Below are 14,414 nucleotides of genomic sequence, written 5' to 3' on the forward strand. Positions count from 1 at the left end.
TAATGGCCGCACTTGGACGGCCCTGTTTAAAATAGGCTCCGACTGTAGAACGCGCTGGGACCGTGCGTAGTAGTGATTACTTTATCAACGAATTGTCACATTTAACAGCGCCTCGTCGAGCTGCGCGCGGCAGCAATTCGTCGACGACGCTGCCTGTTTACGCTCAGTTGCCGTCCGTACGACATCGCCGACATCGGACGCGGTTGTCGTCGACCGGCATCGCGCCCCGTTTCCGCCTCGGCCGAAGGCAAAAATCGCTTTCGCATTTCTCTCGTCGGTCATTGAAGTCACGCGCGCGCGCGCCGCAAGGTTCCTCCAAGGAAAATGATCTCCACGCGACTACCGCTCTGCGCCACTCGCCCCCTGATAGAAGGGAAAACGCGTACGGACAGCGTATTCGGGCCGGCGACAGCCATCGTCATCTAAGGGGAGGAACTTTCGCAACCTGGGAGGAACGTGTCAGGGACGCCCGGAGGCTGCGAAGTGATCGATCACGCCGGATGGATCGCCCGGATGGTGAAAGAGGCAGCTTACGCAACGCGGATTAGTCGTATACGGTTTCTCGTGTGAGTAGGTGGACACCCCCCCGCGAGAGGCTCGTTGACATCATCCGGGCGCGAGGACGCTCGTAGAGACCTCGGGACCGCCGGCCAGCGCGGCGATTTGGATCGCCGGTGTAACCTGGACCGCCCGACAGAAACGATGTATCGTCGAAACGTGAGGTACATGAAGCCGAAAAAGATCGTGATCCGCCGACGCAAGAACAAGTACTCCCTGGGCAGGAAGATGAACACGATAATCATGACGCGTCGTTCGTTTATCAACATGTCAATGTTGAGGATGTCGGATTAGGATTCCGTGCCGCGCGGGGAAACGGTGGAGGTGGAGATTTGGCGCACCGGGCGGCTGCTGCCGCACGTTATGCTCCATCGCGGAAGGTACACTCGCGTGTCAAGGTGATCACCGTCATGCTTTTCGCGGGTCGGGAAAGGGGAACGAGCGGGACCAGCGGGACGATCGCCGGGGAGGAATAGGAGCGTCCGTCCCTCCCCCCCCTCCCTCCTCCGGAGGCCTCGGGCACCGTCATCGGCAGGGGGCTGACCTTGACCCGAAAACTACCGCGGGGCGGAATCGGAAGCGACTCGCTCTCGTGGAGCATTAGCCGCGGCCCGCGTGTGTGCCGTGCACCGCGGAGGAGCGGCGATTAGGCGCGAACGTCGTCCGGCGACGACGTTGCCCGGCGAGGGGGCCAGCCGCGTGTGCTTAGTGCCTGGGTGGATGTACACGAAGGCAGATCAACACTCGCTAAGCGCTGCGGGAGGCAGACCGTAGGAAAGAACGGCGAGCGAGCGGTGACAGCGCGGCCCCGGGGAAGAGGTGGTACGGGGTATACTGGGCACGCTGCTGCTGCTGCCTGCTGCTGAACGGTGGTGGACCGGCGAAGGAAGGAGACAGATAACGCCGCCGCCGTCTCGTAATGCACGATGGTGCATTAGCCGGGAGTCGCGGGACCACCGTGCGATTTCTCTCGAACAGCCTGAGCCCGAGAGAGTCCAGGTTTTCCATTTCGATCTCGGACCGATCGTGCACCGTCGGACAATTGAGAGAGAACTCTACAATTCCTCTAGTCCTCTAAGAGGGAGATTAGATTTGGACCTGCCTTTCTTCCTCCTTGGCGTGAAATCATGTCCGAGATCACGACGACGATCGGTACGCCCGCCGGGCTCGCACCCGGCGAGAAGAAACAGTCGATCGCCGTGGCCGACAAGTCCGACAGCGCCGTCACTTGGAAGTCCATGAGCATCCGGCAGAAATGGTCCTTCCTGACCAGCAACATCACCGTCGAGCCGATGGTCGCGTGCTACGTGATACCCAGCGTGCTCTCCCAGCTGGCCACGCAGAATCTCATCCTCGAGAAGGCGTGCCGGGTGAACCTGGCTTACTCGGACGAGGTGTGCTCAGCTCTGTCCGCCAGGAACACGACCGGCTACGAGGCCGAGGAGACCGCGGTACAGCAGATGGTGGCGCGTATGCAGACCTGGAAGACGCCGCTGCAGAGCGCCCTGCCGACCATGCTGATCCTGTTCATGGGCGCGTGGAGCGATCGCACCGGCCTGAGGAAGCCCTGCATGCTGCTGCCGATCATCGGCGAGTTCTTCAGCAGTGTCACCCTCATCGCCTGCACCTACTGGTTCAACGAGCTGCCCATGGAGGTGGTCGTGCTCGAGTCGCTGTGGCCCGCGCTGACCGGCGGCTGGTTCACCATGTTCATGGGTATCTTCAGCTACATAGCGGACATCACGACAGTGGAATCGAGAACTCTTAGGATCGGCGCGGCCAACGTCTTCGTATCTTTGGGCGTGCCGATCGGCATGGCCCTATCAGGGATATTGTACTCGAAGCTGGGTTTCTATGGTGTTTTCAGCATCGCGATGGTGTGTTACATACTAAGCTTTGTGTACGGCCTAGTGGTTATCAAGGAGCCGCCGAGGGTGATCATAGAACGCTCGCGGAAAAAGTCTCTACCGAGTGAGGGTAAGCGGACCTCGTTGTGCGCCTTTGTGCTGGACTTTTTCTCGTTGAAACATATAGAGGAGACGTTTCGCGTGGCGTTCAAGAAAGGGGCGCACAATCGCCAGAAGAGGGTCATCGTGCTCATGGTCATTATTATGGTCGTCATCGGACCTCTTTACGGTGAGTAAACGGCCCGAATGACTTGCGATACTTTAAATAAATATCTTTTTATACCAAGCAGGATTCTACAGCGCGTTTTATTTCCGACAGTAACATTAATAACAATACTTTGTACTTTTTACCTAATGATTTTTTGTTCTTAGATATTTTACTGTAAGGCCATTCTACACAAGGCGCAGAACGCAAATGCGAATGAGACAGCCAATCGGAAGCGTTAATAGTACTTTTATGGTTTTGTTTGGTTGTCGCGTTCGCGTTTGCGGCCTGCATTCTGCGTTTTGCGTCTTATGTAAGATAATGTTCTTTAGGTAATCTGTAACTCACGTCAAAATTTAGAATATATTTCTATTTTATTAATTGTATTATGTCGAGTGTAAGAAATATTTATTGGAATAAATATAACATTTAAAAATAACGAGAGATACACATACTCTAAATATATTAAAAGATATATTAAATATATAATATATATTTTTAAAAAGCGCTTACATAAGCGTCGCACCATAAAATTATAAATGAAACGCTAATAATAATTAATATCTTGAATTCGGAATAGTTTCTTCGAAGTTTAAATTACAGCAGTTGGACTTTACTACGAAACATTTACTATATAATTCGAGATGTTGTCAGTATTGCAAAAATGGTGCTGATATAATTCACAAATGTATTTCTTTATTAATAATTTATTTTTCTAATTAGTTTAAATTTTAATACTATTAAATTAGAATTGAATTTATAAACCATAATTTATGTAAATAAATTGATATAATAATGTAACATAATAATCTCACCACTGATATGAAACTTTATTCTAAACTAAAATTACATATGTCTACAATGCATATTCATGTGCATACGTAAGTTGTGCTGAATCCATCTTAGCCGGAAATTATCGCGATTAATACGTTCTCCCCGTATTATGCAAACGAGAAGTAGTTCGCAGACACGTAAGTAGTATAATAACTCAAATATGCATATAAATTCGTGTACAATTGAATAAATAAAAAATCGGTAAACCCGCGGGGAAAACAGTTGAAAATAAAGTGCATCCATCATTTCTCACGTGCGTCCGTGGCACGATAAAAATTCACTGTAATTCTCGTTAATCTTGCTACCCGCGTTGCGGTAATCGTGTGCATTCCCATCGGTAATTACTTACGGCGGACGGTGTGAATGCATATCGTGTGCGAGGGGAAAGTGAGAGAAGACTATGGGCAAAACGTAGACATACGAGCGCGAGTGTGTAGCGCTACATCAACGTTACGCGGAGTATTCGAATAATTCGCGGCTTTTAAAGCGTCAATAAAATATCTGTCAATGTCCCGCGCTGAAAACTTCGAGATTAAATCGGAATCCGGTTCGATTTTCCCCTCCCCCAAAATTACAGATTTGCAACATCTATAAAGATCCAGATTAGAAGCGTGACATTTGTGAAATGTTTAAAAAAATTTTTTAGAACGTTTTTTTTTTCCTCGGCGTTCGAAATTCTTGATATCGCGCGTAATTTTCGACAAAAAAATTTGAAAAATTAAAATATATCTAGGACGATTTTGTTAAAATATCTAAAAATTTAGCCAGACGCAGGTGTGAAAAAATAATTTTGACTCGATTTTTTCAACGATACAAAATATTACAAGAAGCTTTGACATTCCAGCATCCAATTTGAATGTCCCACATAATTATTTTGACGGTTAACAAAATTATTTTCACATCCATGTAAAATTTTTAGTACACTTTAACAAAATCGCTCAGACCGCTGTACGTCACGGTTTAAAGATCGAAACAAACGAAGCGGCAAACGTTCGCTACATCCGTCATCTTCGCTGGAATTTTTCGCGAACGTCGCGCGTAGTTTTTCTCTCGAAATTTCCACATTAATTTCTTCCTTTCTAACAAACGCGTATGCGCCACGGCGCGCCGGGGATCTCGTAAATAAAAATTTACGATATCGATACGGACAGAGCCGCGCTCTTACAGCATCAACCTTATCCGGCCTTAGTGCCGGACGGTATCGGCAACAATAAAGCCTCCAGTTTCTGCTGGTAGCCCGCGTGCAAGCACGCGACCACACGAATCATTCAATTTTTCAATTAGCGTGCATTTGTTACAGCGCGCTATCGCGACTTTAATGCGAATCGTGGAGCGCGCTCGTAGAGCGCGACGACGCACAATTCCAGCACATTTCGCGGATGCCCTTGTCACAATTTAATTATATAGGTAGCCCCGTCGTTACAATGTCTGGGTACGCATTAGCACGTATTACCCCAGCTGCTAAGTGACGCGGGCAGTCGTCACGCTTATAACAATTTTCGTCGTAATGGACGTCTTCCTGATTTCGAATGCGGCAACGCGGATATACCTGTGTGTAAGACAAGACGCGTCTTCTCGGAGACGGTTACTTTTCTCACACGAACCCCCCTCTCTCCCCCTTCGCGACTGTCGTCGTCACAGCCGCCGCTCGATGACGTCCCTCCGCGAGAGCGATAATTCATTCTGACGGCTCAACTTTGTAGCCCGAAGCGTTAACGAGCGTGCGCAAGATTCTGCATAAGCGTCACCGGTAGAGGCTGCGATTAATTGGCGATCAAAGTCATTTTTTTCAATCGATGAAAATAGAAATATCCCACACGCGGGGAATTTGCTCAATTATCTACGCGTCTTCATTGTTTCTTGATGATTCTCTTTTTTTTTTCCTTCTGGAATTAACATTTATTATTATCGGAGATGAGCAACGTCGGTTTACGATTCGACACCTCGCCGGACCCGGATGGAAACGAGGAAAATTCCACGGGATTTTCGCACGCTTTGACGTACGCGCGGCATTAGAAGGCTGTAAAAAAATAAAAATTTACATACGTCACATTGACAAATGACATTATTTTCGCGCTAGACCGTAGAGTGCTTTATGATAATTTGATATCGAGGTATGTGTTTTTCTTTTTTCCTCTCCACTAAGCGTCGGACGTGCGAAACGTAAACCGTACCGTCGATATGGACCGGACGCGCGCCTAACAAAATTACGCGCCTACGTCCGTGCGCGCAATCCCCGTCGGCAACGCGTGCCAATGCGATTCGAATCCGCGATGCAATTTCAGATCTCCGCTGCTCGTCGGAGATCCGAGATACGCGGTGAAAGTACCCCCAGCGACCATGTCAGTAATATATTTTCGTTACAAGCCCGCTGGCGGCGCGTCCCCGCGCGCGCTGTATACGCGTATCGGGGATAAGCGCCGCGTCGGCCTCAGGAATGACGCGAATTTTAATGCGCGGGATGAGTTACGGAATCTCCGCGTTACGTGTCAACCTGTGTAAACAGCGTGCCGCACCGGGGGGAGGGGGGGCATTCCGTGGGGGAGAAAAGGCGCATTGTCCGCGGATTGCACGCGCGCGCTTTTTATTAAGTACGGCACTCATTAGACGTATAACTTTGACAGCTCGACTCCCCCTCCCCCCCGCCGCCGCCGAATGCGTTTTCCCTTCTATTATTTTCCTGTTGCCAAAGCGAATCGCTTTACGTAACACTAACATCGCGTTTTGACCTTCGTAGTTAACTTGGCATTACTGCAGGAAGCAATTGTCGGTCTAATTGCAGCCGATGTAATCGGGAAAATCGTTTGTAATTGAACAGAAAACCGTCGCGCTTGGGTGAATCTACAAAATATCACCGTGGCTATATGTCAGCATGAGACCTATACGATAACGGCCTCGTAAAATATGATATGCCGCCGCTAAGTCAGCCGTGGGTATCGACGTGTTATTCACGTGTCCAGATCGGGCACATGGTTCCCAATTGGGTTAGCAGTAATTAAAAGCGCAAATAGGCACCTGGGATACCGAAGGCGTAAATCGAAGTCGTAAAAATCCCCTCTTCCGCGGGGAAGGGGGGGGGGGACGAAATGAGTCAAGCTGACGATTTGCCATTTGTTCGTAACGTAAGAGACTTGACGTGGATAAATTCCGCAAATCTCCGATAACCAGCGCGGCACAATAGCGCGGGCTTCGTTAGGAATGGGGATTTTTTCCAGGTGCCAGCAGAGCTCACTCCGCGAGGGGAACCCATTGTGCGCAACGAATGTATGTGCATTCTTTACGCGTCAAAGTCCAAAGAAATTATGTCAGACGACGTAACACGTCCGATGAATAAATAATATAAAGCTTAGTAGCCGGAGCTGGCTCTCGCTCGCGGATCGGTGGATCATTTAGTCGCGGGTCGGGTCAGACTTTTTGCTATTGCACACGTCGATTGATCCGTCATCGTTGCCCGTCTCTGCCTCGATCGCGAGGCAGAGACAGCGCGTTACGCAACTGAGAGAGCGAGCGGTTATTATCAAGTCTGTTTCTTTCGCAGGCGAAATGGCGGTTCTCTATCTTTACATGCGGTACCGATACAACTGGAACGAAGTGACGTTCAGCATGTTCTCCACGTTTGGCATGGTAACTAATCTGATCGGTAAGACAATCATCTCAGAACGTCGTGCGTTGATAATGCGCGGCAGAAAGAAAGAAGGAAGGAAAAGGGGAAAAGAAAAGGATACTTTTTCATTTGACGCTAAAATTTGAGCGTTAAAGTAGATCACGTGATCCAAGTTGACGCTGGATGAATTTCAAGCGTTAAATGGCCGTTCCAGTCGCTAATCGTTCATCAGATTGAGTATAGCATTAGGATTTATTGTATTTTCTTTTGTTAGATACATACAATGGATAATGTTTCAATTGTTGCTCGCGGTCAAGCGTTTAACAGTTTTTCAGATGATATATGAATAATAAACGTAATAATCATAGAGGAGAAGGTGATGGCCAGTGCGGATAATATGGCCACCCATATTATCTCCGTTATTAGCTAATGAATTCTAGTAATTATTTATGATATTATTTGTTTAGTAGCCTACTGTTATATAATGATGCTAATATGAGGCACTTTTACTTTTAAGAATTTCAAAAATTTTTTAAGATACATTTAACATTTAATTGCACATACTTCCTCATTCCTTTTGAACTTAACAGCATTATCACCCCAATGTATGTACACTTGAGTACTTTCTTATTATTTAACTCTTTATTCGGCTGTATATATTTAGAGTTATACAAAATTAAACGATGATATAGGATGTTGTCAATATAGCCATCTAAGTGTGCTAGTAATATGGTCACTTTTTCGAGATCTCCATATCGACAAGATTCCTCGATAAACCGATTAAAGGCTTAATTTAAGGCTGTTAATTGTTTTAAAATCCTTATATGAATAAGGTTCTTTAGATTTAAGGTTATTTTTATTTAACTTTCATTAAATGTGAATAAAAATCACCTGTTTCTATATAACAACTTACTTAATATAAATATATATATTTCTAACAAAATACTGTGACCTTTTTAAACAAAACTAATTTTTTTACATTTATTTTTGTGAAGGCCATATTACCCTCCCTATTTCTCTTCGGCCCATTATGCAGTATCGTTACATTTTTATAAATAATATATAATATAATAAATATTTTATAACTTTGAATCGAAAATCTAATGAACAATACTTTGATGAATATAATCGTAAAATTTCAACTCAAAACATTGATTATTAACGAAGTAATAAAATAAAATATGAATGGGTGGCCATATTACCACCTTCTCCTCTATTTATTGTCGCATATCAATTAACGTTTTCAGAATCCATTGTCACCTCCCTTGACATAGTTTTCACCGGGTTTGATGCTAAAAAATTCAAACTTCTCTTCGTTGACGCTGGCGTTGAAATGTGATCACGTGATCGATCAAGAGATCTAGCGTCGAGCATCAGCGTGAAAGAGGCACCCTGATAGAAAAATTCATACGAGCGCTCGTAAAATCCTCCGCCCGTAATTAATCCTTGCGATTGACGAGCAATTAAGCAACGGGCGCGTCAATCTCGTCCGCTATAATTTTGAAACAGAAATTCCGCCGCGCGTAGAAGCGCTCGAATAGCAGCGTGCGAATAATCTCCCTCCGATTACCGTTTCGCGCAAATCCGTTAGCTCTATTCCCGTAACGAATGCCTGTACATGCATCGGGTTAATCAAGGCTTTTTGCGTCCGTGGGTCGATGAAAGCAAACGGGAGACGTATCTTACGTAAGAACGAATATCGTTGCCAAGCGGAATCACCGTGCACTTTTATTCTATAGCGAATCGTAAGGAAGAATTGCCTTGAAAATGCAATTGCTCGTTACAGCGGTCGACAGGCGGCATAGATTAAACAACATTAAGAATGTTTTGTAATGGAAAGGCAAATATTGCGTACAAGGTAACATTGTCGGAATCTGTTGCCTGACGAACATGATATTCCAACGTTTATCTTATAATCGAATATTCGCGCGGGTATTCCCATTTGACTTTCCATTTGGCAAAAGCTTTCCGTTTGTGGATCACGCGAGTTTGCAAAGGTAATTCAGCCTCTTTCGCATTTCTCTTTGACCAACGGGTTTCACTCGGGATCTTACAGCGCTCGTCCATTAGGGGAGAGTTGCTGAATGCGTATCGATTTCTTCTAAATCTTTTAATATTTTAAATTTTATTAACACTTATTTCCTTTATTTTTTAATAAGCACTGTTTAGTGAGAAGAATATGAAGTAAATGAAAAATAAATAATATAGATAATTTAACAAATTACTTCCCAATTCGTGCGTGCTAACAATACTTAAAAAAAAGTCAGATAATACAATTGATGTTAATTTTTAGTAATTTATATGATAATATCTATTCGTGCAATTTTAAATTTATACATTTTTATGATATATATATATTAATAATTAATAAAAATAAATATTGCTTAATTGTGCTTTGTATTTTTTATTTATAATCTTTAATTTTTATGTTACTTTTAGAGGCAGTATGATTTAGGATTGGTGGTTTAATTAAATCTTTTGCATACAGCATGTTGCAAAAGGACTCATAGCCCAAGTAATTTAGTACTCATGAAAGGATAAATATTTTAATAGATGTTTTAAAATGTCAAGGTAACTTCCAACGTTATTTGCATGCAAATCAAATACCAAATGAGAATATATGCAAAATAAAAAATAACTTTAAGTGATACGCATTCGCGGCGAGTCCTCCTCCCTATATCGATTCTCTATCATAGAATCGTTATTCGTACGATCGCTCACCCCCGCACATGAGAAAATAATCATTTTTTCCCCCTTCTGACCCACAGGGTACCGCGATCTCCGTCGGTATCTTCAGTACATTCTCAAGATAGACGACGCGATCGTGGTATCATGAGCTGCACGAGTAAAATTTTAGCAAGTTTCGTTTACGCGTTCGCCACGTCCGCCTGGATGGTCTACGTAGGTCAGTCTTTTAAAACGGCTAACATCAGGGTAACAATTACGTATATATAAAATATCACAGTACATCCCCGTCTCAGGACGACCAGTGTATCTAACAAGTGGATCAATTGTCGTTTTCAGCCGCTATCGTGGAAATCGTGAACGGCACGTCTTTCATCGCCATGCGATCGATAGCCTCCAAGCTCGTGCCCACGGACGAGCTCGGTAAGAGGATGCAATAAAAAGCAAAATGATGGTTCTCCTCGCGATATCATTTCTTCCTCGCGCTTCGGTTTTATGATCGCGAGAAAAAAAAACTAAAGTAGACATGTGTATGTAAGAGCACCGTGTGTCTCATATGTATATATACATATACATATATCTCACAACGAGTTTCCTGGAAAATGTGCAGCTCGCGGATCGGAACACTTCCTGTGTTTGTAAAATTCCACTGTGTTTGTAAAGAATATTTAACCGCGATAACGAGGCGGATCCTCTTCACCGCGTAGGCAGTCACGAAACTGTTTATTACGGACGCCAGTTGTAAAAATTTACCGAAACGTTAATTTTTAGGGAAGACTCGATCGGAAACCCTTGCCGGTGATTTCATCAAAAGTGTGCTTTTAATTTGCAGCATAAATAAACTTTTATAAAGATATCAGCAGGGATCGCTTATTGTCGCCAGTAATTAAATCCCAAGAAAAACACCGTGTAGTCGACTGAGTGCTAAATTCATCTATTAAGTCAAATGATTACAATGTCAGCTACATAGTTGTTTTCTTTAAACTTTTATATTTTGCATCCGAGCAATTAGTTGATTATCTGCAAGATTATCTTTGTTTGTTTAACGCGTTATTCCACCACAATTTTAAACGTCTTACAAACATTTTCAGACTTAAGTTAAAAAACGAATAGAGGTTAAAAGAAAATCAGCTTTGCTGCAATTTTATTTAGATACATCTTCAAAATTTTTTTCAGTGTTGTAGCATAAAATAAACCACCCGTCTGTTCGGACAATTAGTTTCGCGGGCTGTATTTTTATCATCTGTTTAGAAGAGCTCGCCGGGAAGCGCATAAAATAAACGAGCGCTTTTACAATGAACTGAAAAATGAAAGAATTATACGACTATTATACTAATACTTTAGTGTTTAGTGCCACTTAGAAGCGTTTTTCGACTCGTGGCACACGGTCTTTGCGAAGCGTCGCGCAAATCGGATAATTTGGACACCGAATTACATTTACGTGGCGATGCTGCTAATTTTTCCATCACGTACAAAGTCTAACGAGACCTTCCTGCCCGCGCGGCTGGACCGCGAGGAATATCTTGCAGCGCAATTTTATTCCTGCCCTGTGAAGCTAAGGTGCGTTACGTAATTTCGTAGGTAAGGTGAATTCGCTGTTCGGCGTATGCGAGTCCCTGATGCCGCTCGTTTACGGGCCAATGTACAGCGCCATTTACGCGGCGACCATAAATACGTTTCCGGGGACGTTCTTCATCGCCGGAGGCTGCATGACAATGCCCGCGGTGTTTGCATTCTTGTGAGTAACTGTGACAAAGTTTCGTTCAATCACATTATTACGTTCACCGAGCATTATGATCATGTCCCGCTCGATTCATAATAAAAATTATGAATAATAAGTTCGCCTAGTCGCCAGAGAAATTATGTAATGTTACGTTGTTTTTTTTTTTTTTTATTCTAAATTGTTTCAGTTGGCTGTACACGGAGCATCGAAAGGATCGCATGCTGAAGGAGCAGAAGGAACCCGAAGCCATGATGAATCATAAGGGCGAGGACGCGACAGATTACAATTTGAAGGCATCGAACCCTCGGACCATCGTGGACCCGCAGAAGAACCCACAGAAGGCCGAGATGATGAATGGCATAGACAACGCGGCCTTCGAATCCGAGCAGTTGTGATCTCACGATTTACGTGATCATTTTTTTTTAATACGAAGACGTACGATACATCAATAATACCTCATCAAAAAGACAAGGACTGAAGGGATACCTTAAGGCCACTACTGCGATAATTAATGTTGGTCACGTTGTTGATGAAGGTGCTAGCGAATTGGCTTCACGAGGAGAAATGATACCACTTTATTAGCAATCAAACGGTATATATATAAATTCAAGGTGTACGAAGAGATTCCGACGATTCGTTGCACCTTTCGTTACACCTTCGGGAAGGTTGAACTTGAGAAACTCTCAATAGTGAAGATAACAGTACTAATTTAGTGACAATAAAAGGAACAAAATAATTTTTTAGAGTTAAAGGAGAAATGCTTCTCCAAACTGATGTCTAATGGAATTCTCGTTCTGGAGTTTTCAGTGCCCCGTGAGAGAACGAATTAGGCAATTCTGAATTACGGCATTTCTTAAATCCTACGCAACTGCTAACTGTTATCACCTTCATACTGCATCAAGGTGTAAATAAAGCACTTTATTGGGACTTCCTCTTTGCCATCCATGACTTCACTTACTGCTGCTTGTAGATCTTGTTTCAAGTATTCTCAAGAGATGAGAGATACTCCGAATGAAGGATAACTACCAGCTTATTTCTAATTTAACGTTTTTAGCGGGAAATAGTGACTAACGAGAGTTAAAAGAGATACGTTTTTTTTTTTTTAAGATTTGACGACGTGCAATTAATGCAATTCACTTATTTTTAGAAAGAACATAATTCCGAGCATCCTTGGTTTTTTTTATTAACCACGAAAAAAAACACTCTTTGATCTGCTACATAAATACGTACGAAGGTCCCACTTTAATATCTTTCAGAGTAAAGTTCTTTCTAAGATGACTCATTTAGTTATATGTAATATATACTATACATATGTAATATATATATATATATATATAATTTGTTGTCATTTCTTGCAAATCTCTCGCCGTCTTTAATTTAGTAATTCGTTTAAAAGGTTCATTCAATCATTTACGTTCAAAAAGAGCATCGCATTTCGACAAAGTCGTCATTAACGATACATCAATTTTTATTTAACAATCTATATATACTTTACTCCAGGTACACTAGTACAAACTGTACTTAAACAGATTATGATGACAGCATGAAAGATGTAAGCGCATCACAGATATTCATCTTCGCAATATTGGCTACTCAGTTTCTATTCTCTCTCTCTCTCTTTCTCTTTTTCTTGCTGCAATATCCTCGTATCCTATTTCCTTCTTAGTGCAAATTTTGTACAGGCACGCTGATTGCGTGATATTTAATATTGTGATTAAGGAATTTTGTCGAAAAAAGCTTCGTTAGGATATATAAATAATCGTTTTTTTATCAATTCCTAAATAGAATTTCATATAAACTTTGAAATGTAATCCATATGTATACGTCAATCTAAATCCAAAATTTGTAAAACAATGTATTTATGTATTTGTTTACCAATTAGAGTAATATACTTTTTAACAATACAATATTTATTACTTTTTTCCTTAGAACAGTTACGACCCGTTAAGTTTGTACACAAATTCATAATTTCGTTTATGATAAATTCAGCATATGTGCTAATTAAGTGCGATAATTTAATTACATATACAATATAAATGTAAAAATCGGTTGCGTACGTTAATTTCATGGATCTGATTAAATAAAATTAATCACATTAAAAAATAAGACAAATAAAACCAATTGTTCTCGTGTCGTTCTACGTTCCACCTGCATACCGACACAACATTATGTATTTATAATAATCTTTAATCTTAAGTCCATTTTAAATCCTTCAATATAATATACATCAGAATTCAGAATAATATTCTGTTTATAATTTTTATGTGCTGTGTAATGCAAAAGAGTTCGTTATTGTTTTACATTCGACGTATGTCAATAAAGTTGAAAAATATAAGCAGCAAGTTTTCTATGTAATTATTAAAAAAGTAACTTTAAATTTGTTTTAAATTATTATATTTAATGCTTATATATATGTATATATATATGCGTTGCTGCACAAAGGTCTAACGGAATTAGTAACTGACTTATTCCATTTAATTTTTCAATGTAATGACAAAAAATTATACAATTTATATAAATTTAGAAAACCTAAATCGTAAATCATTTTTAAAAATTTAGAATGTAAATCGACTACATTGTTGCGTTTTGTGTGCAGCTATAGATTTATTACAGCGATTATTTGTAAAGACTGAAACTGAGTTGTAAATATAGCAACAATTATATAATTTATCCGTCCTTTTTAGATCTTGCTCGTAATGTGCACAATAGTAAAAAAATAACAAATAAAGTTAGAATTCATAAAATAAAAGGATTGAAGTTTTTTTAATTTCTCATCTTTTATCTGATATTTTTCTTTGTTTTCGGTTATTGAATCAAATTATTAAAATTTTTGCTCCGTTTAAATTTACGTATTTATTAATGTTCTCGAGATCCTTCCATAATCAATTTCTAATAATT

At 41.9% G+C, this 14,414-nt stretch overlaps 1 protein-coding gene across 1 annotated transcript; it reads left to right on the forward strand.

Moving 5' to 3' along the window:
• The first annotated feature begins 161 nt into the window (after positions 1-161).
• Positions 162-12,875, forward strand: LOC118644228 (solute carrier family 46 member 3-like). The gene is given in 8 exon segments (XM_036294978.1): positions 162-2,694; positions 7,043-7,144; positions 9,878-9,904; positions 9,907-9,930; positions 9,933-10,013; positions 10,133-10,216; positions 11,375-11,531; positions 11,704-12,875. Coding segments are annotated over 8 exon segments (1,692 nt in total). The 5' UTR covers positions 162-1,685; the 3' UTR covers positions 11,912-12,875.
• The last annotated feature ends 1,539 nt before the right edge of the window (positions 12,876-14,414 follow it).

This window comes from Monomorium pharaonis, unplaced genomic scaffold (genome assembly GCF_013373865.1).
Source record: "Monomorium pharaonis isolate MP-MQ-018 unplaced genomic scaffold, ASM1337386v2 scaffold_558, whole genome shotgun sequence".
NCBI lineage: Eukaryota > Metazoa > Arthropoda > Insecta > Hymenoptera > Formicidae > Monomorium > Monomorium pharaonis.